The 21,773-nt window shown below is 36.8% G+C and overlaps 2 protein-coding genes and 1 long non-coding RNA gene across 4 annotated transcripts in view; 2 read left to right on the top strand and 1 right to left on the bottom strand.

The window, feature by feature from the left end:
• The window catches only part of LOC107705597 (protein lifeguard 3-like), a 10,330-nt gene extending 6,706 nt beyond the window's left edge, over nt 1-3,624 (top strand). Inside the window, exons 2-8 of the mRNA XM_016508967.1 lie at nt 575-843; nt 2,223-2,293; nt 2,459-2,523; nt 2,655-2,708; nt 2,818-2,868; nt 3,112-3,151; nt 3,308-3,624. Of these exons, the coding sequence (XP_016364453.1) occupies nt 588-843; nt 2,223-2,293; nt 2,459-2,523; nt 2,655-2,708; nt 2,818-2,868; nt 3,112-3,151; nt 3,308-3,349 (579 nt within the window). The 5' untranslated portion in view covers nt 575-587 and the 3' untranslated portion in view covers nt 3,350-3,624. The remainder of the gene's footprint in view (nt 1-574; nt 844-2,222; nt 2,294-2,458; nt 2,524-2,654; nt 2,709-2,817; nt 2,869-3,111; nt 3,152-3,307) is intronic.
• Nucleotides 3,625-3,670: 46 nt separating this feature from the next.
• On the top strand, nt 3,671-4,926 carry LOC107705599 (uncharacterized). 2 transcript variants are annotated; one of them, XR_001636078.1, is made up of 3 exons: nt 3,671-3,748; nt 3,869-4,605; nt 4,757-4,926. It is a non-coding gene; the product is annotated as an uncharacterized LOC107705599 (long non-coding RNA). The 2 variants fall into 2 exon arrangements; XR_001636077.1 differs by lacking the exon at nt 4,757-4,926 and having other exon boundaries at nt 3,869-4,611.
• Nucleotides 4,927-9,505: 4,579 nt separating this feature from the next.
• Nucleotides 9,506-20,767, bottom strand: LOC107705596 (DNA replication licensing factor MCM6-like). The gene is made up of 17 exons (XM_016508966.1): nt 20,603-20,767; nt 20,136-20,282; nt 19,706-19,816; nt 19,371-19,620; nt 17,799-17,964; nt 17,571-17,716; nt 17,334-17,484; nt 15,340-15,481; nt 14,947-15,088; nt 14,743-14,850; nt 13,526-13,681; nt 13,302-13,430; nt 12,859-13,020; nt 11,148-11,280; nt 10,185-10,370; nt 9,910-10,049; nt 9,506-9,796 (listed from the first exon to the last, which is right to left on the bottom strand). The coding sequence occupies exons 1-17, from the start codon at nt 20,701-20,703 to the stop codon at nt 9,674-9,676; spliced, it is 2,493 nt and encodes an 830-aa protein (XP_016364452.1). The 5' UTR covers nt 20,704-20,767; the 3' UTR covers nt 9,506-9,673.
• Between the last annotated feature and the right edge of the window lie 1,006 nt (nt 20,768-21,773).

Raw genomic sequence — 21,773 nt, 5'->3', positions numbered from 1 at the left:
GAGAGCGCTGTACATTCACTCCCCCCACCTACAACCCCTGCCGGTACGAGACTGGAACCCACAACCTTTGGGTTACAAGTCCGACTCTCTAACTATTAGGCCACGACTTCGCATTGACACGTGCCTTGTAAAAATTCATAAAAATGTGACCGAGCAACTGACGACTGTATCAGCGCAGATTTACCTCGCGCTTTGGAAAACATAACGTTCTGCAGTTTATTTACTAATTGTTTAAGGCCATTCCGCGATTTCTGCTATTTTCGGCCGAATAATTTCGGTTGCCGAACATTCGGTGCATCCCTACTTATGAGTCGTCTTGCATTGGATTTTAGGGTTATTTTAATATATTTTAGGGCTGGATGGGAGAATATTTAGAAATGGCAGATCAACCAAACAATTATTTTTGGTAATCGGAGGTAGCACTTGACATGACACATTTACCTGCTCCTAAAGAAAGAATAAAAAATAAATACATTTCTCTTTTTTGTTTTGGAGCAAGTCAGATTTTTTTCTTGGGTGTTTTCTGCACTTTAGTGGCACAAACGGTCATTATGGTGTCTCATCTACCCAACAGGTGGTAAAGCAGCATGTCAAGGTCAGATTTCCCTCCGAGTTATGATGATTCCCGGCTGCTCTCTAACCCTCAGCCTGGAGGAGGTTACCCCGCTTCTGTCCCCCCATATGGCTTCAACGCATACGCGGGACAGCCGCCTTACCCACAGCCCAATGATCCATACCGAGGACAGCCGCCTTACCCACAGCCCAATGATCCATACCGAGGACAGCCTGCGGGATACCCCCCGCCAAATATACCTGCCATCCCCATCATTCCTCCTGGTGTAGGTAAGACTATTATTTCTAGTCTCTTGTAAACCTTCAACTTTTTACTTTTATTATCATAGTGTCATGGTCCTGAAACATTTAAGAACAATATTTAATGGCTTGCCGATCAGGTTTAGGATCTGGTTCATTACTTTAACAATCCATTGTTCGGGAAATTTAATTTTAGCAGATCATATGCAAGCCATGGAATTGAATCTTAACTGAAGTCACAATTTTTCTTAATGTAATCCCTATAGCCTAGCTCTAACCAGATTAGTGTTGATAGGCCAGTGATGTAGGGATTCATTAGATGGCTCTCTGGAATACCTGATTCTGATTGGTCAGTCGCAGCATTCGAATTCTAACGACACTATATAATTTACTGTTGTCCCTGGCAACTGAATACCTACGTATATATATCTGTGGTAGTTTTGTGTCTCTTATCATTCCATGGTCTCTTTCTTGTAATGTAATAAAACCATTTAAATGTATTTATGTATTTGCTAAGTAGAGGGATAATGTACAGCCAGCTGCCATTATCACAAATGTCCTTCAATGAGACCAGGGTTTATTTGGATTGTATATTAGACCGTAGTTGGGTATTTCTTCAACTATGGGCACTTTTGGAACTTTTAGAAAATAAGCTAAACACAGTTTTCAAACTCTCACTTGTTTATTTAATTTGTTCACTAACACAGTGGACAAACATGCATCACATGAGAATTCTGTCATTTTCCCCTCCTTTTTCTGAAATTAATGAAAATTCTCACCACATCTCATCATTTATTGTGTTTAATAGTGACATTTTAAACATTTTGTGGAATAAATAAAAAAATAAAATGAATTAAAAAAAAAAAAATTCTGTGCCATATTTGCTCATTTCAAAGCTAGCAGTACACAATTAATATTTTCTTTTTTCACACTTTTTGCATAATTTGACAAAATTGAAAATCACACACAATCAAAGCATATTCATTTTGCAAGTGATATTTGATTTCTCTTTTTTTTCTTCACATATCACATATTTCTTCTCAGGCATGCTATTCAATGGCACTGTAAACAAATACACTAACCTGGAAAACGCTTTATTGGGTAAAAATTGTTTGGTGTGCTAGAAGTGACACCCAAATTTGGGACAGGACAGTTATCTTTTGAAAAAAAAAAAAAAAAGATAATTTTCACAGTAAAAATTATAATTACTTCACTCGTTAGATTATCATGGTTTCAAACATGTAATACTCATATTTTTATGATGGTTTTTCATCGTTTAAGATCCTTGTGATATAAAAGTGCCAGAAGTTGAAGAATCTCCCAGTTATATGATGGTTTATTTACACAGACTGATGTGAATGAGGTTGTAGATGTAAAAGTAGTTTTCACAGAACACATGATTGTTACAGGTGACAATGAAGGATTTACCACAACAGGAGGATTCGACGATATTAGTGTCCGTCACACTTTTATACGGAAAGTAAGGAACCATTCTTATGTACTCTGCATAATCTTACTTAAGTAAAAGAGTTTAATGGTAATGTTACTCAGTCGTTATTTCAGATTAATGGACTTTGTGTATGAATAATGAATACACATTTTTCTGAATGGATGAGTTTGTAAAAAGGTTCTTTCTGTCTTGCAGGTTTATCTGATCCTCGCTTCTCAGCTTATCGTCACAGCTGCCATCGTGGCTATTTTCACATTTGTGTGAGTCTCTGTTAGGGGGGTGTGGTTACTTTCTGTGCTTTGTGTTCACACAAAATAAAGGATAAATGTTATCTCTGCTTGTTCAGGTAGGCTTTGTCATTAAACTTTAATTCGTGTTTTTATTCACACAGGGAACCTGTAGGAGTGTTTGTGAGGAAAAATCCAGCCATTTACTGGGTTTCATAGTAAGAATGAGACATTTATTCATTCACTATGCAGAATGCTTCACATTTACAACATTACATACAAATGTAGTGAACAATGTGAATGACTGTTGAAGTCATTTTTTTTCAGTGCTGTCTATTTGGTCACACACATCGTATTGGTTTGCTGTCAGGGACCCAGGTGAGATGATTGCCCCATTTTCTAAATCAACCTAACAATAAAAGGATCAGGTGGTGATATTTTGTACTGCTCGTAGTTTAGTAATGTGACACAGTAAGAATGAAGACACAAAAATCATACCAGACAGTATAAACAAAAAAAAATTGAATCTAAAAATGAAAGCCCTCATAAAAAGCGCTACTATAAACATAAGTTGTAATGTGAACCAATGAATTTAGCCCTCTCCTTTGTCACACATTTTAGGAGGCGTTTCCCGTGGAACCTGATCCTCTTGTCCATTTTTGTGAGTTGGAAGATTCTGAGTCATTCGGAAGGAATTATGAGGGATTGTGGCCAAACCTGTAATGGGCAATGTTGTTTTTGCATGTAATGCTGCAGATATTGTATCAAGGATGCTAAAGTCTTTGAATAATGTTGACAATTTTTTTTCTTGTTTTAGACACTGGCCTTATCGTTCATGACTGGAAATATAGCAAGGTGAGACATGTCACACTACATGTACATCATGATCTCAGTGATGAGATACAGTGGGTGGAGAAATGAGAAAAGAGCACGAGTCTCAGGACTGTTGACAGTGTTTTAATGGATGTCCTGTAAACCCTCTGTTTACCTTTTGACAATTCCTTTGTCCATTTAGTTTGCAGTGATAGTGGTTTTGTTCCCACCCCTTTTAATTCTTCGTACTATAACAGATAAATGCTGTTTTTCAGCTTTCTATTTATTGTATAATCCTGTTTGTGGATCCCACGGGGAAGTCGTGGCCTAATGGTTAGAGAGTCGGACTCTGTCATTTGATCATTTACTTGACTTTTTCAGTTTGTTTCAGATCCCATGGCTTCACATGCTCTATGCAGCAATAGGGGCCATTGCATTCACTCTGGTATGTCTATTCACTGCATCACATTGAATTCACCTTTTCTTGGAATACTTCAGCTCTGCATAGGAAAATTGCTTATTCGTCCTGAATTCACTTTGCGTTTGTGTGTTTTTAAATGATTAGTTTCTGGCCTATCATACCCAGCTGCTCATCGGAAACAGGAAGCTCTCCATCGGCCCGGAGGAGTATGTGTTTGCGGCTCTCTCCCTTTATGTTGACATTGTCCAGATCTTCATCTTCCTCCTGCAAATTATCGGATATGCAGAGAGATAGAAGCTTCAAGCTGGCTGATGGACCTTTTCTGTACCGTCATAATGGCTTTAATGTTTATGCACTTCTCAGTCCAGTCCCAGCTAACATCTACTCAAATAATACGGAAATTGTAAAATATATCTAGCTTTATACTAATTGAACAACTGGTAAGGGATGAATATCATTTCCATGATTTACTAACCATATGCATGTATTCCGATAAAATATGAGTGATATTATATAGCCAATACTGTGTTCTTGATCCCATGTCATAGAAATGGAAGCTGTCTATTAGAAGTGGATCTGTATTATGCAAATTTCTACTGTATTGATTTAGATTTGCTGTATTATCTATAGATATGACATGTGTGTGGTTCATTTTGGTCGAGGGTTTAGCTTTTCTGCTGTGTACATACAATCTTAACTATTTCAGTTAATGAATAGAGTATTTATCGCAGACATCTTTATATACAATAGAAAAGACTATATCAGATGTTTCCCTTCAACTTTGGGAAATAAATGTCTTTACTTAATGAATTTGATATTATGTGATGTACAATGGTGCCTTTCCTTTGTTTAGATACACCATGAATAAATAGTCATAAAAGGTGTCACCTACAAATATATTTGAATTATATAAACAAAATAAACCTGTATTTTCTAGAAATAAATGTCTTTACTTAATGAATTTGATATTATGTGATGTACAATGGTGCCTTTCCTTTGTTTAGATACACCATGAATAAATAGTCATAAAAGGTGTCACCTACATATAAATGGATTGTTATATATTTGAATTATATAAACAAAATGAACCTATATTTTCTGTTACAGTGTTCTCATGCCACATGTTGGACAACAATGTGGTTAAGGTTTGATATTTAATCATTGTTATTGTGAGGATAATCATAATAAAAGGAACATGAGTATTATTTAGTTGATTTTAATAGATAATCGTGGTTGCTTATAATGTGTATGCTTATGAACAAGCACAATGACGACTGCATCAAAATATAGAAAACATTTCAAACAGGCAGCACTGAAATCCCTCAATTGAAGTCTTCATCAACTCCTCATCCATAAGATCAAAAGATCCACTATAATAAATCAGTTCATTGTTTCCATGGCAACCCAACCATTAAGTGCACAATGAAGCTATTCTCTAGCACAAGAGAGTCATTTCACAAAGCAGAGCTTTCACTGCATCCTGGCGGCGGGTTTATATCGCTCTTTCTCGTAATCGCCCTCGTTGGCTTTCTTCATTCTCTGTCTGATTTTCAGCTGCTTCAGTCGGTTCTTGTCCACCTGTCTCTTTGCCAGAATAAAGCCAATGATTCCAGTAGGCAGGCCGAGCATCCTAGAAGAAAACATCTCCGTGTCAGTAGCCTGAAATACTTTTCACTACTGGTTTATTCGGACAGTACTTACCATGCATATCCAACTTTCATCAGTGGATTTTTGGCCTTTCTTTTGGGGATGTACTCAGGCCTGTTACCTTCCTCCTCCTCCTCTTCTTCTTCTTCCTCCTCCTCCTCTTTCTTTTGTTGGTTGGTTTTGTTTTCAGGTTCAGCTGCTTTCTGTGTGTTCATAACTTCTGGAGACTCTGTCTTGGTGATGGTTTGTAAAGCGTAATGTCCGCAGTGTAGAGCTCTACTGTGCAAAACATTCTCCTGCAGTCTGAGATGGGCAACTCTTTGCTCAAAGGGAGATCTTATCCACAATGTCTTATTTGATAACTTATACAAACCTGAAAAAGGACGTTAAACAATCACATTCAGCCTACATTTATTTTCTATGCAGGTGCATCCTTACGTTACTGACCAACTACTAGATCACATATATAGTGTTTTGTGAAAATACCATTTAGTAACAAGATATCAAATAAAAAAAAGTTATGCAGTGCCATTAAGAAAGTATCTGTATTGCAGAGGAGTGTCAGATCTGAGCAGGTGAGTAAAAATGTGTTCTAAAATAGTGGGTCATCCACTTCAAAATGTATATGAATTATCATAAAAACTTTGTAAGGCTGGCCAATAATATTGTTTCTGAACCGAATCATGTGCTGTCTAATGAAATTGTTCTTTCGCCATCTAATCGGTGGTTTAATGTTCCAAGATATAATCGAATTAAAGTAGGCCTATTCGTTTGTACATCAAGCTGAATAAGAGCTGAATAAGCTACACAAAAATCTAATTTGTACCAGAGCTTTAAATAGGTTTTATTATTATTATTATTATCATCATTATTTTAATCTAAGGGTCCTGTCCGTCTACGTGATAAAGTCTTGTAATTTTGAGTGAACCTGTTGTAACGCAAGACAAATTTCAGACTTATATCGGAGTTGTATCATCATAGTAGGTTTGGTTAGTAATGCAGGTTAGCGTTCGGAATCATGTGGCACAGATTATGTCAGTGGTTGAATTATGGGTTAGGAACCGATGATGGGTTGTAGATAATGGGGCCAGTTTATCATCTGCATCGCAGACTAGTACTTATTACTGTAGATATAGATATGGATAATACTCATTTTTACATTAGGCAGATGCTTTCATCTAAAACCATTCATGTTTTATTATGGGGAATCAAACCCAGTTTCATCCCTAGATTACATCGTTAGAGTTTAATAGCAGTAGTTGGAGACACGTGACTGTCTTCATGAGACAGTCACTGAATAATTAATTGATTCGTTCAAAAACAACTGATTCATTCAACACCACTGCTCTGCATTGCTCGAAAACGCGCAACAGTTGATTTTGCTTTGGTTTCGTTTGGAACTTTATTCTGTCTAAAATGTAAGTTTCTCAATATTAACTCACTGTTTATTGAACTGGTGTTGTACACAAGCAATATTGGTCTAAGTATCAGCATGGCTGTGATTACATGTGGCCTCGTGCCTACAGCTTAACAACACTTATGCTTATATTCGGAAAGACAACTTTCTTGCTCATATAATATCGCTTAATTATTTATCAGACTGATGAGATTTCCTGAAGTACTGGCATCTAATCTAACTCCTACATGCGAGGAGTCTGCACTACATGAGTAGTTAATCTTCCCAGAGTTCTCATTAGCCATATTTATCTTGAATGGTTGTTTGCATTCAATCAGTTGACAAGTACAGTATATTATTGCTCCATGAATTTCTTCTGTGCATGTCAAGCTTTTAAGGTGCACTCAAGGCAATGCAGCAGTAATTTAAAATTGTAACGGTGGTTTAAAATCATATTTCATAAGTAAAAATGATGTACAGTCAATTTATTCAGATGTGTCATGATTTATAAGGCATGATTTATTATTGAATTATATGTTAACATGTTTACCTACCTTGCAAAGTCGACCTCATCAGGTTCCGACAGGACGCAGCCATCTTTGTTGTGTGAGGAAGAGAACGCGTCACGCGCGTTCACGTGGTTTTGTGACGCACTCGTGTTCATTTAAAGGGGTCATATGATGCTGCTAAAAAGAACATTATTTGGTGTATTTGGTGTAATGAAATGTGTTTATGCGGTTTAAGGTTAAAAACCACGTGATTTTCCACATACTGTATATTGTTTCTCCTCTATGCCCCGCCTTTCTGAAACGCATCGATTTTTACAAAGCTCATCGGTCTGAAAAGCGAGGTGTGCTCTGATTGGCCAGCTATCCAGTGCGTTGTGATTGGCCGAATACCTCAAGCGTGAGACGGAAATGTTATGCCACTTTCCATATTGTGATGCCTGTCACTTTGCGTGAACATTTGGGCGCCGTTATGCAAATCTTCCCACATAGTGACATAGACATGTGGGGGCGTGTTTAATCGAGCCGTTTTAGGTAGGCGTAGTTGACTCTCAACTTTTATAAAGAATATCTCTTTGGATTTGAGACTTTAGTCTTTGCAACTTTACAGATCTTTATGCACCAAGAGCTTGTAACACTTCAAAGAGAAAGGAAAATGTCGCATCATATGACCCCTTTAACAAAAATACATTTGTTCAGAGACCTTTTTCACTCTTATGGGAAAATGTTCTCTTTGGCTTTACTGACTATCCTGACCAATAGGAACAGTACTTTTACTTGATTAATTTACTTAGAGACTGTTTCACAAATTTCACATTCATAAGTGTACATTTACCAATAAGAAACCCAATTTTATGGTTTTGTTGACTGAAATATGTATATATATTGACAGTTTCAGAGACTCTTTGAATAAGAAAGCTGTAAGAACTTTAAAAGCTTGTGAACTTTATAATATATTTATTTGATTTTTATATATGTATACGTGTATATTTACATTTACATTTAGTCATTTAGCAGACGCTTTTATCCAAAGCGACTATATGTATATCTCGTATCTTTGTTTTGAACTTTAATACTTACTTCCCCCTGGCGACTTTTTATTTGTTGTAATTTGTTTATTAATCTTTTTTTCTTCTTTTGTTTTAATTTCCCTTTTTTTCTTTTTGATGGTTTCATGATAAAATACTGTATGTTATTGTTCTTTGAATAAAAAAATTATTTGACATTTCTTAGTGAAAATTTAGGTTACACTTTACTTGCAGGGGTGTGCATAAGACTGACATGACACCTACATAATCATGACATGACATGTCATGAATATGAAGGTTTTTTATGCATGTTTATGACAACTGTCATTAAGTGTCATTCGCTCAGTTATGTAATTTTTAATGCAAAGATGACATTGTTTGAGATGTCTTTGTTATGGGCTATGGTTAGGGGTAAGGGTAGGGGTAGGGTTAGGTCAAATAATGTCATATTTGCATTAAAAATGACATAACTGAGCGAATGACACTTAATGACAGTTGTCATAAACATGCATAAAACCTCCTTCATATTCATGACATGTGTCATGTCATGATTATGAAGGTGTCATGTCAGTCTTATGCACACCCCTTCAAGTAAAGTGTTACCAAAATGTACATCAATCTTACAATCTTTTTTAGTTTTACATAGGTTGCTTACCTATAATTGAATTAAAAACAAAAAAACTAATAATTCAGTTGCTTGAATCGACTTGCACTTCTCACAATTTGATAAGCTTTAGTTAATTTTAAGTTAATGTAAACTGTAAAATATATATATTTTTTAAAACAAACTTAAGCTTAGCCAAAATTAGACATTTTACATTTTTTGTTTATATATTTATTAATATAAGCAAATGTTCCATTTAAAAATCCAAGGAATTTGAATGTGCAGTTTCTACTGACAACTGGCCAAGAACATTTTAAATGATTTCCACACATGACTAGCATCTAATTTCTGTTTTAAACATAAACGAAAACTTGCTTTTCAGCAAATACATGTATTAAAATTTATTGCATAATGAACACAACTTCTTTTGACATTACACAAGGATAGCACTTTTAACAAAACATTATAAACTATATATGCAAAACATTACTAACATTCTAAAATGTTCTAAAACACTAGAATAAAAACAAACATATTTACTAAGAGCTTGTTTTTGCAAGGTCACAAATCCTCTTAAAAATTAAGATGTTTATAGCCATCCTTTCGAAGCAATGCAAAAACGTTGTGGGGAAAAAGCTAAAACCAGAGCAGAAGCAATTTACAAAAAGAGAAGAGACTGAAGAGGGACACCACCACTTCCTGATCACCATCTATCCAACAATCTCTTATTTGGAGTTGATACAGCAGAGAATGTAAAGGTCAAAACGTCTAGTCATCAAATGTGTAGTTGGGGTTGACCACCAGCGTAACATCTTCCTCCTGAGATTCTGTTCCTCTGGACTCAGCAGACCCTTTCAGCCCAGACTGTGTCAGCTCAATCAAAATATAATCCTGATGAAGATAAAAGTGAATAATTTTTTTATTTATATATATAAGACTTAATGTAGTCTCCACACAACATTACACATAAAAGATATTTAAATCACATGAAACTGTTTCCTTACACAGTGAACCAGTCTGTAGATAATTTTCTCTATCATTGTCTTCTTATTCATGAGTTCCATTTCTGAATCAATCTCGGATTCGATTTCCTTCAGGTACCAGTTCACTACTTCACTCTTCTTAAGTGCAGTCTCGTCCTCGACTAGGAGAAATGGCACAATACAAATTAGATTCCTGTAGGCTGTGTTTGTCTGCCCATGTCATGTTGTTGTTATTATTGTTAAAAGTGCATAATAATTACTTGGACTTTATGCTAAGACTTGTACAGAGTGCTCACCTTCCTCAGCGTGACGCAGATGTAGCACTAACAGGTTAGAAATGCGTTTATACTCCGCAAATGACAGTCGCAGTGAAGGTTTAGTGCTTTCTCCGTTGACTCCGTGACCATTAATACCATTTGTGTGCTCATGACCATTCACTTCTCCATTAACATCTCCATTCACACCGTTCGGTGCATCATGCCCTAAAAAGAGCAAGAAAACAGAAGTATGTTTAGAACAGTGGTACTTTTTGACTCTAAGACTATCTAGGCTTATATGTACCTCTGGCACTTCTGTTGTAATAAAAATGAACTCAAAAATATGATATTAGTTTAATGCTGTACAGATTTTTTTCTTTTTGTTGTATTTTAAAGGGATAGTCCAGCCAAAAGATGTAAAGTCTGTCATCATTTCCTCACCCTCGTGTTGTTACAAACCTGTATGACTTACATTCTTCTGTCGAACGTAAAAGAAGATATTTTGAAGAATGTTGATAACAAAACACTTTCGGTTCCCAACATTCTTAAAATATCTTTTGTGTTCCACAGAAGAATGTAAGTCATACAGGTTTGGATCAACATGAAGGTGAGTAAATGATGACAGATTTTTCAATTTTGTGTGCACTATACTTTTAAGTAAGAATAATATAACTAAATTTAAATAACTCTAAGACAGGGGTGCCCAAACTCGGTCCTGGAGGGCCGGTGTCCTGCAGAGTTTAGCTCCAACCCTAATCAAACACACCTAAACCAGCTAATCAAGGTCTTACTAGGCATACTAGAAACTTCCAGGCAGGTGTGTTGAGGCAAGTTGGAGCAAAACTCTACAGGACATTGGCCCTCCAGGACCGAGTTTGGACACCCCTGCTCTAAGACATATTGGGGCCCCCTGGTTGATAACCATTGGTTTAGAAACATGCTGCACTAGACTGATTTATCAAAATGACTTTAGTTAGAGGCAGAAACAGAGGATGACTGTACCATTTATCTGATTGTTGTCTTCCTCCTCCATGGCCTCCTCTTCCTCCTGATCCAGATTAATATCAGGAGTCTCGACCCGAATGATGGACTTATTCAGCAGCCTAAACGCCTCTTTGACATGCTTTGGCTGAACCTAAAAGATAGAAACAGGAAGACAGAAGTATGGAATAATTGGTGTCGTACTGTGGAATTATTGAAAAATAATGCACCCCCAAGGTGATAATGTCTCTCAACTGTGTTCGGCAGCAGAGTCTCTATTAGCGAAACTGTACCACCTTACTTCTAAGAAATGTCTTTTAGCCAGTGTTGGACGAAGTACACAAATCAAGTACTATTTATACTGTTGATAAACAATATAAAAACAGACGTCACATAGGGCTAAATGCGTAGCATTTTAATAAAACTGTTAACGTTACGGCAGCGGGGAATATGAACGTGCCTGAGTTATTTTATTTCGTTTGTGTTATTTTAGTGTTGTTGTTTTTTTTTTACCTAAAACATAGAGACACTGATGTTGATGTGTCTGCATTCAAGCATTTCAGTGGGCTTAAATAGATCACCCTTTACAGCAGATTTAGTTCACAAACAACTGACAGTTTTGACCTAAATATGATTTTCAGTTACAATAATTAATCCTAAAATTCGACATTAGTAACTTACTTTTAGCAGCATCAGTCGCGCGCGCGCTCACAAGATCTCCCGGTTCTTACTTGTGAATTCAGTTCGCTGGAGACTCGCTTTAAACAGTTAATTTGAATCAGTGAGTTGTCGACTCGAGAACAACTGCAGTCGGTTCATTAATGAATCGTTTGGTGCGATTTGCGAACCGATTTAAAAGGTTCATTGAAAATAATCAGTTCGTTCTTGAATTAGACACCGCTTCTGCGTGTCAGAGCACGTGATATATTATAAGGAGTAACGATATGTTTTATGAAATGTAGTGAAGTAAAAAGTACGATCTTATGCTTTGGAATGTAGTGAAGTAAAAGTAAAAGTTACTCAAAATAAAACTACTCCAGTAAAGTACAGATACTTGAAAAATGTACTTAAGTACAGTAACGAAGTAAAACTACTCCGTTACTGTCCACCACTGCTTTTAGCTTTTCACTTCCAAACCATTTCATTGAAAAAATAAATCATGGGGCAGTCGGTATGTGTATGTTTTTGTCTCTGTGTGCGAGTGTAGAGAGAAAGCGGAAGAACGAAAGTGTGCTTTCCATAGATAATTAAGAGATAATTTAGTTGGAAAAACATGGAAATTGCTTGTCATTTTTATCCTGTTGTTAGTCATACTTGTTTGCTTAGTGAGTGTCTTTCTGGGTTTTGGTTAATTTGCTGTTGTATGTTGCAAGGACCTTTGAAATAACTGAAATAATTTGGTGAATTGATATGGAGTGACATTTGACAGACCTGAACTACTAAATAGTTTCACATCTTAGAATGTTTACTAATACATTATTAATATTAATGGGCATGAGCTGACAATGAACAGCTGTATTTTTATTAACTAACATCAACAAAAACTAATAAATTCTGTAACCAATAAATTGTTTATTTTAGTTAATTTACTTTAATTAAGCATTAACTAATGGGACCTTATTGTTACCAATATTTTTAACAAATATTGATATTTATTTTAGAGATTAGCTGACCAAAATCCTTTCAGGAAACAAAAATCATGCTCTCGTCTTTCTCTTTTTTTCAAACATACCTCATCACAACAGTGCATCCTTGCCATGCTCTCAGAAAGACGAATCAAGCTTTCCAGCTGGCGGACTGTGATTCTCCAGGCTGATTTAGTGACTCCGGAGCCGTCCCGCTGTCTCAGACGCTTGTACTGCTCCACAATGAACTCCTCAGATTCCTTTGAGATCTGATACCACACACACACAGATCGAGACACAGTTAAGAAATAGCTGACATTGTGACAATGAGATAAAATGCGTGGCATACAAAAACTAAACCAAATGAAAAAAGGATTCACACACAAAAACGTAGGCAAAAAAAGTGCCAAGTGCAAAACATTTTTGGTTCAAGCATACACCTGCTTGCATTGTCTACAAAAGCTTTTGCCTGGATTTTTGTGTGCAGGTCCTTTTCCTTCTGGTTCTAATTATATCAGGAAGAATGATGATAAATCTTCCTGTCACTCACCTTTGGTTTGAACTGGCGAGCAAACAGCAGGTATCTGCGAATCTCATCTAGACTGTAGACCCGATCGACAGAATTCTGAATTCTGGAGTGGAGATCCACTATACGTCTGGCTATGGCATAATCAGTGACCTGAAGGGAGAGACAGAGGGATTTACTAACAGTCTAACAACATCCTGCTGTATCCACAATCATCTTCATAGGTCTGTTGCATTGTTGGCTCATACCTCATTGCAGTCGTCTACCAGGATGAAGAAGAGATCAAAACGTGACATGATGGGTGCCGTCAGGTTGATGTTCTGTTTGAGAGATTTGGAGCGGTCGTAACGCCCGCTCACTGGGTTTGCTGCAGCCAAGATGGATGTGCGAGCATTCAGAGTGGCCTACAGTTTGACAAAATAAAGTCTTTTATGGAACAATTATAAAATACAACAACCATTATGGTTAGGGGTATGCAATATACCGGTTGACACGATAAACCAGTAGAAATCTGGATTATCGTCTCTATTGCAGTTTATGTTAAGTTTACGCTATGCCTACATCATCCGCTGGAACACAACTCTTTAGTGAACGCTTGTACAGTTAGCGGAAGCTAGAGATTACGGTTTATAAAGTTTTAAATATGGATACTTTTATTACACCAATGCACTGATTCACTTCAGAAGGCCATTTTTAACCCCCCGGAGCCGTGTGGAGTACATTTTATGATGGATGGATGCAATTTATTTTGCTTCAAATTCCACCATTCACTGCCATTATAAAGCTTGGAAGAGCCAGGACATATTTTTATATAACTCCGATTGTATTCGTCTAAAAGAAGAAAGTCATACACACCTAGGACTGCTTGAGGGTGAATAAATCATTGCGTAATTTTCATTTTTGAACTTGTTGGTCTTTTTGCATTGGCCTGAATGAAAATGCAAATTCATTCTTTGCCACTAGGTGCCACTTTTGGAGCATAAAATAGCGGTTTCCCTGGTAACGCTGTACACAAAGAAGGGCTTACAAAGTCTGCTTTATCAGGCATTATGACATAAAAATGAGACCAATTGGACCAATCACCGCAGATTAGCGTCACGCAAAGGATGGGTTTGGAAAAAAGAATCATTAAACTAATTGTTTGGGAGTCGTTGAGCAAATAAGGTAAAAATAAATGCATATTATAATACAATGAAAGTGATTTTTGACTTTGCATGCATGTCAACCTGTTGTTGGGGACTCCCAAAACCAAAATATGAACCTTTCATTACCCATAATAGGGGCACTTTAATGTTCACAGCTGAAAATGTGTGTGGATGTGTCAGTATATTAGATCCATCCCGAATAATTACCTTATCACATTTTTTTAATCCAAACTGCTAGTAGAAATATGTCACAAATGCACTGATGCCTGTTTAAGCGAATATGTGTCCTATAAATCTGCATTTTAATCTTTGACTCTTACCTTGACCCCTGCTTTGGTGATGGAGATGGTCTGTTGCTCCATAGCCTCATGGATAGCCACTTGGTCTCTCATTTCCATCTTATCAAACTCATCAATGCAGCAAACACCCTATGGACAACAATACCAAATCAATAGGGATTTCAGTGACAAAACATACTTGGATGCAAAGGGGTTTTACACAAATAATTTGTGAAGATAACTCACATTGTCAGCCAACATGAGCGCTCCGGCTTCAATGACAAACTCGTGTGATTCCTCATCTCTCACCACAGCAGCTGTGAGACCGGCCGCGCTGGAGGCTTTACCGCTGGTATAGACCGCACGTGGACTGAACTCCTCAACATGCCTGAATGACAGCCAAACTGTGAGAACTAATACATCTTCTCATTTTTTTAACAAAATTTGGAAGAAAACGTCACAACAATTTAAAATGTCATTATAATATTGAAATGTCAGTTATTCGCTCTATAATTAAAACTCTAAAAACTCAGTCTGATGTGTTTTATCCTACAGTTTTTAACCTGTTCAAGAATAATCACATTAGTATAGTCCGGTAACAGTGCTTGTGCTTTAGAAGATGAATCCTGTAAGTCTTACTTAAGGAACTGGCTCTTGGCTGTGCTGGGGTCTCCCACGATGCAGACATTGATGTCTCCTCTCAGAGATGTGCCCTCCATGGTGGTTTTGGGAACACCTCCAAACAACATGAGCAGAATCCCCCGCTTTACCTCATCATTACCTGAAAACAACAGATTTCATATCAGAAATAACAGAATTTACTGTATCACACGTCTAGTCAAGATAACTTAAACATTTGTTTTGTATGATAATTTATATTAACAGGTTTTATTCTAAATCTATTTTACGACTAAATCCACACAACTACATTTGGTTACACGACTTAAAGTAATTTCAAAGGACAGATCAGGTAGAAATAGCTCTTTAAAGGGTTAAAAAAATGATCATTTACTTACCCCTTGTGTCATTCCAAACCCATTACATTTTTGTTCATCTTTACAAATGAAGATTTTTTAATAAAAAAGTTCATACAGAGAAATCCATATGAATCAAGCAATTTAATCCAAGTCTTATGAAGAGACACATATAAACACTGATCAATGCACATACATAGAGCACATCAAATATGGTAAACAGCAGCTAAAATGTGCTTGCTTGACGTGCCAGAAACGCTTGGTTCATATGGATTACTTTTACAATGTCTTTATGAATTTTTTAAAGCATCAAAGTTTTGGGAAATTGGGCTTCACATGGAGAAACAAACATTTCCCTCATTTCATTAAAAAAATATCTTTATTTGTGTTTAGAAGAAAAATATAAATATTATGCGATTATAAAAATATGAGGTTGAGTAATTGATGACTGATTTTCATTTTAGGGTAAACTATCCCTTTAGGGTAACAACTGCGAATTTACACTTTTTACAATGTTTATTTATCTGCATTATATCAGCCAAATCACTCTCCTATTACTGCTTTCACCATTGGCTGATGGAAAATTCCTACTGGTTGACAACTTATATGTGAATTCATTTTGATTAGGGATGCACAATATTAGATTTTACCGATATCCAATATGCTATTATGGCCGATAACCGATAACGATATATGTTTCCTTTTATTCTGAAACAACACCAAGTCTCTCCTGTGCAGAAATTATAAGTAAATAATTTTTTATTTTGGTTAGCTTTGAGCAAAAACTTATTTGCTAGAACTAATAAACATTATTAAAGTTCTTTTTTTAATGTGAGTACATTGAAAGCCTTGAAAATAACTATAATAAAATCAATCTCTGCAATTTGTTTGCTTTTGTGTGTTTTTTTTAAGACAGAAGCAGTTGAAACCTTAACATTTTATTTGTGATTTAACATTAATAGATGGTCTAAAGCAAAAGAACTGTTAAAATTCTAAAAATATTGTATTTAAGTTTTCATAATCCATTTGAAATAATATATCAACTATTAATGAATAAATCTGTATATATTAAATTACTTAATTTACAAGTGTCATGTTTGTAGCTTTTATTAATGTAAGCTTTTGCTTCTGACCTTTAATTCAAAACAGACTTGTGATTTAGAAACACAAGTATCTTAATGTTATTTGTGTATTTTACTTTTCATTTTATTACAAGTAGGCCAACAGCGCCCCCTAATTCAATAAAAGGTCTTATGACACGGGCATTAGGACCCAGGGGAGGCGTTAGCTGCTGCAGGCACTAGTCTACAGTATTTACTCTATCACACACTGGATGTGTCATTCTGTACATACTTTCTCAAATTAAATGCAGCAATCCAAAACATTGAATGTAATCATGATTCAGGCAAAGGTTTGCTTCAAGAATGCCCACACTGCTGTCATGATCTTAGCAATAGCACACCCTGAGCACATGTGAGCTATTCGTCCTATCGGCATAAATTTGTTCAAATCGACTGATGCCGATGTTTACATTTTGAGCCTTTATCGTCCGATACCGATAACGTTCCGATAATATCGTGCATCCCTAATTTTGATTGCATCAATTTGTGTTTGTGTCCAACTTAGAATAAGAAATATTGTTGTTTTTTAGTGACTAACCATGAATGGTAGGGAAGAGGCTGGTGCAGAGGTTGTGGTAGAGGTTTTTATCTTGACTCATCTCAAACACCTTCTCCCACTCCTGTACCGACATCTGTTTCTTGATACTTTCTGCCGTCTGCTCCTCATCCCGGATCTCCTTACCGCCAAACTACAAACAGAGACATCCCATTAAAATAATCTACTATATAACAGAAAATGAGACCTTCATGCCATAATGGTGGGCTTCACTCTTACTCTGGGATTGGTGGGGGCTACGTGGCATGCCAAGAATGCAAGTTTGTAGGAAAGTTCTCTGACACCCAGAGCTTTAAGCCCACGAAGACCCTCATTCTCGTAACCTTGCACCCCAGCTGTACGAGAACTGGTCTCAGCACGCACACCTGAAAAAAACATAATCGCATACTCAGACTTATAACCACTGTATAAATATCAGTGATGGCCGACTGGATGAGTGATGTGTACCTGGTGTGGACAGTTGGGATACATCTGGCACAACAATGAGGGAGCCAATGAAGTCACATTTATCACCGGCCTGTGCCGACTCCACAGCCTCAGCCCGCAGAATCACCTCCATACTACGAGGAATGGAGCCCCGTGGCAGCTCAGCCTGTGTCTCCTGGATACGTACCTGAGGCAAGGCAAGTAAAACATCAAAACACACTTACAACACTTTAAAACACAGTACAGCAATCAACAATGGCACGGAGCTAGTATGATGAAATGTCAACCGCTCAGTCATCCTGACAGAGTGCAACAGAATAGGAAAGAGTTATAAAAATTTAACATTCAAGCATGTGATAGGCCCTGTCCCAAATGGCACCCTAAACCCTCACAGTCTTCCTCTGAGTCCGGACTTTCATGACGTAATGCCGCTTTGACTGTCGGGTAGAAGTCTGCTGCGGAGCTCGCCCCGGTGCGGGCTCGGCAGCACCCTAAACCCTTGCGGTCTTCCTCTGAGTCCACACTTTCGTGACGTAATGCCGCTTTGACTGTCGGGTAGAAGTCTGCTGCGGAGCTCGCCCCGGTGCGGGCTCGGCAGAAGTGCGCATTGAGGGCACATAGCAGCCGCAAAGGGGGCGCTCGCGAGCACCCTTTTGAACACTAAAATGACGAATGGGACACCCTACGGTCTTGTGGACTTAACGGACACGCGCACGCGGCGGCCATTGTAAGACCGCAAGTGCACATGAAGTCTTCCATTTGTGACAGGGCCATATTGTTTCCTGGCTCTTCCTATATAGGGCTGTGCGATTAAAGCCAAAGTCGCAATATGGCTTTGTGCAATTATCCAATTGCAGAGACTGTTATTTAATTAATGAAACATTTGTGCTCTGTTTCAAAGTGAAAATATGAATAATTTTTTACAGCGAAATATTACAATAGTAATATTTTTGTTCAATATTTTATTTAATAATAAAAACAATTATTGTTATTTTAAAGCATATTTATAAGTAATCATAACATTTTTGGCCAGCCATAAAAACCAGCACGGCAAACCTTGAGCTTTTTTTTTTAATTGCATTTTAAATCAAAATTGCAATTTTTTAATTAAAAATATCACAAATACATTTTAAAACAGAAATTGTTCAGCCCTATGCCACTAGAAACGGACATTTGAAACATCTGTTGAAACGCCTTTTCATTTTCAATATTTACTGATTTAATTATTTTATTTCCTGGACTTTAGTTCTCCATTCACTTCAAATATGAATGGCCTTTTTTATTTTTAAAGTATAAATTTAAGATTTATTTTTTTGAAATGTTATTGCAAATTATCATGTAAAATATAGCTTTCTTTGACACTTCACTTGTGTGTTGCAGAAAATATTTAGCAGAAAAATGGCAAATTTCTCATTTTTTCCTAAAGGTCTAGCCAACAGAAAAATATCCTTACCCATGTGACATCATCAACTACAAAACAGCCATTTTGAACTTTACCTATACATGCTTTGCACTGTAATTTCTCTATCATTTCACGTCAGGAAAGGGGGTTTACCAAAGAACATCTATGGAATCTACGGCTTCCTGTCATACCTTCTGGAAGTCGATGAATTTGGATTTGTTTGTGTCCAGGAGAAAGCGTCTACGGTTGTTGCACACAGGGTTGCGGCAAATGCTCGGCTGAGTGTATTTAAACTGCTGATCCACATCCTTTATCACTCCCTGACAGTCCAAGCACAGGAAGGTCCCGCTCACCAGCTCAGGGTGAACCGGGTGAGTACGAACAACCTGGCCACTGATGCGCACGAGTGAGCCAGCCTTCGCCACGGTCAACTCACGAATCCTGCATGGAACCCAGAACAGGAGCACATTAGTTAGGGAGGCATTGGTTCAGAATTTACAGTATTTTGTCTTATAATTCTCTTTACTTGTGTCTGGTTGGTAGATCCTGGAAGGCAACATAGAATTCCTTTGAGGTAGGAACTTCTCCATGATCCCGAGCAAAATTACGCACAGCATGGCACAGGTAGGGGTAAAGTCTAATACAAAACAGAACAAAAAGTTTTACTTTGTACATGCAGGTAAAAACAATGTGTTCAGTTTCATAAAGCAGTTAAAGCCTGTGCCAAATGTTCGTCAATTTGCAGAACATACTCATATTACACAGACTACTACACAATAATTGCACATCTGAGATTATGGGTTACATGCTAATGTTTCAGGGTTTTAAGCGTTAATAATTACATTACTGAGAACTTACAATGAAACAGTAAGATGAACACAGCAAGATATATGGTGACTAAATTCAAAAGCAATGTATGAAAGCGATTTTGATTTTTCTTTTGGATCCTTTCACACCTGTAGAACTCTTCCTGGATGGCGGTTGCCAGTTCTTGATTAAAGCCCTCCAGGTCGGTAAAACTGACCACGAGTGTGTTCCTTTCCGGCCGGATCAACTCCTCTGCGTCCCGCAAGTACTTCACTTCTCCATCACTATTCTGAAACCTGCGGAGCGGTACACAAAACTATTACTATAAAATTATGATTACGACCAAAAATGAATACAAATCACACGCAAAATATAATTATTATACAAATAGCAAAGAAATGAATGTTCACGTGCAGAAGTGTAATGTTCAAGCAAACATATTAATCTTATAATTCCGTATAAATATATTATGTAGTTTAACATGAAATCATGCGACTAATGTTAGTGTAAAAGCGTGTAATGTTTTATAGGTATTATTGCTATTATTCAATACGGTTACCCATAGTGTACCGTTTCGTGATACTGAAGAACAATAAGGAACACCTCATTTACTCACTCTTCCAAAAAAGCCTGGAATAATTTTTGGCATTTTTCCGCCAGTTCGTCCTTGATCATCTGACCAGCATTCGGATTTGCTCCATGTTCCATAAGATCCATTTTTGTAATAAATTGTTATTACAAAGTTATAACAATAATGTAGTCTCCGTCCCGTTCAGCACAAGAAGCACGCGAGCTGCTTCAGAAGTTTTCGCGCGAAACGCAGTACCATGTGATTATTTTCGCGCCACCAGGATCCAATCAGATTGTTGCTTTTCGGTGCTGCCGCTACAATCGGACAATTGTGGCCAATCATTTTCGAGCTTTTTGTTGCCTCGATGAAAACTTCAAAATACAATAAATTGTCTTGCACAAAGTATCAATACAGGAAAACAAAAACTTGTAACAGTTATTTTGCAGTTATTTGTGACATCGCTTGTCACCCGCCGTTACTTTGAATTGTTATCGCTGCAGGTCATCTGCCTCACTTAATGACTGAAACAAAATATTTATTCTACCTGTTGCTTTCAACGTGATTTCTGGTTATTTTTCTTAGCACACTAAGTATTGTCAGGATTTAAGGAATTGCCTTCTGTCAGCAGTAGATGGCGCTATTGCTATATTATATGTAAACAGACAGCTTTTTAATCAAGCCAGCAGATGGCGCCATTCGTAGTTTTAAATCATGCATAAAACTTTTTTTTAAAATTTCTCTTTCAAAAACAAACATACAGAGATACTTAACGTCAAACAGAACACAGACAAAAATGGGGGATACATAACAAATATACATCACGGAGGGAAAACCATTACATTTTACAAATAACATTTTTAATATGAGAGACGTTTTTATATATTTCTTGTTTCTAGTGATTGAAATCAATGAATCATAAAATATTTTAAGTTCTTTATAGAAAAACTTAAAATAGGGAGTAATAGACATTATTTTTGCTTTATGTACATGAAACGTCCCAAGAAGAATTATCACATTTAAAGTGTTATCAACTACATCTGATCCAGTATTACAGTTCAACAAAAGGATCATAGATTCGTCTATTTTAATTATTTTATAAAATATATCAAAAACCAACATAGATACCTGCTTCCAAAAGTCTTCAGAATATTTACAGTTACAAAATAAGTGTGTAAGTGTTTCATTTTCTAAATTACAAAAAGAACATTTTGGTGAG

Source organism: Sinocyclocheilus rhinocerous, unplaced genomic scaffold (assembly GCF_001515625.1).
Source record: "Sinocyclocheilus rhinocerous isolate Xijiao unplaced genomic scaffold, SAMN03320098_v1.1 scaffold504, whole genome shotgun sequence".
NCBI classification, from domain to species: Eukaryota; Metazoa; Chordata; class Actinopteri; order Cypriniformes; family Cyprinidae; genus Sinocyclocheilus; species Sinocyclocheilus rhinocerous.
The sequence above is the reverse complement of the archived record's forward strand: the minus strand, read 5'-3'. Positions and strand labels throughout refer to the sequence as shown.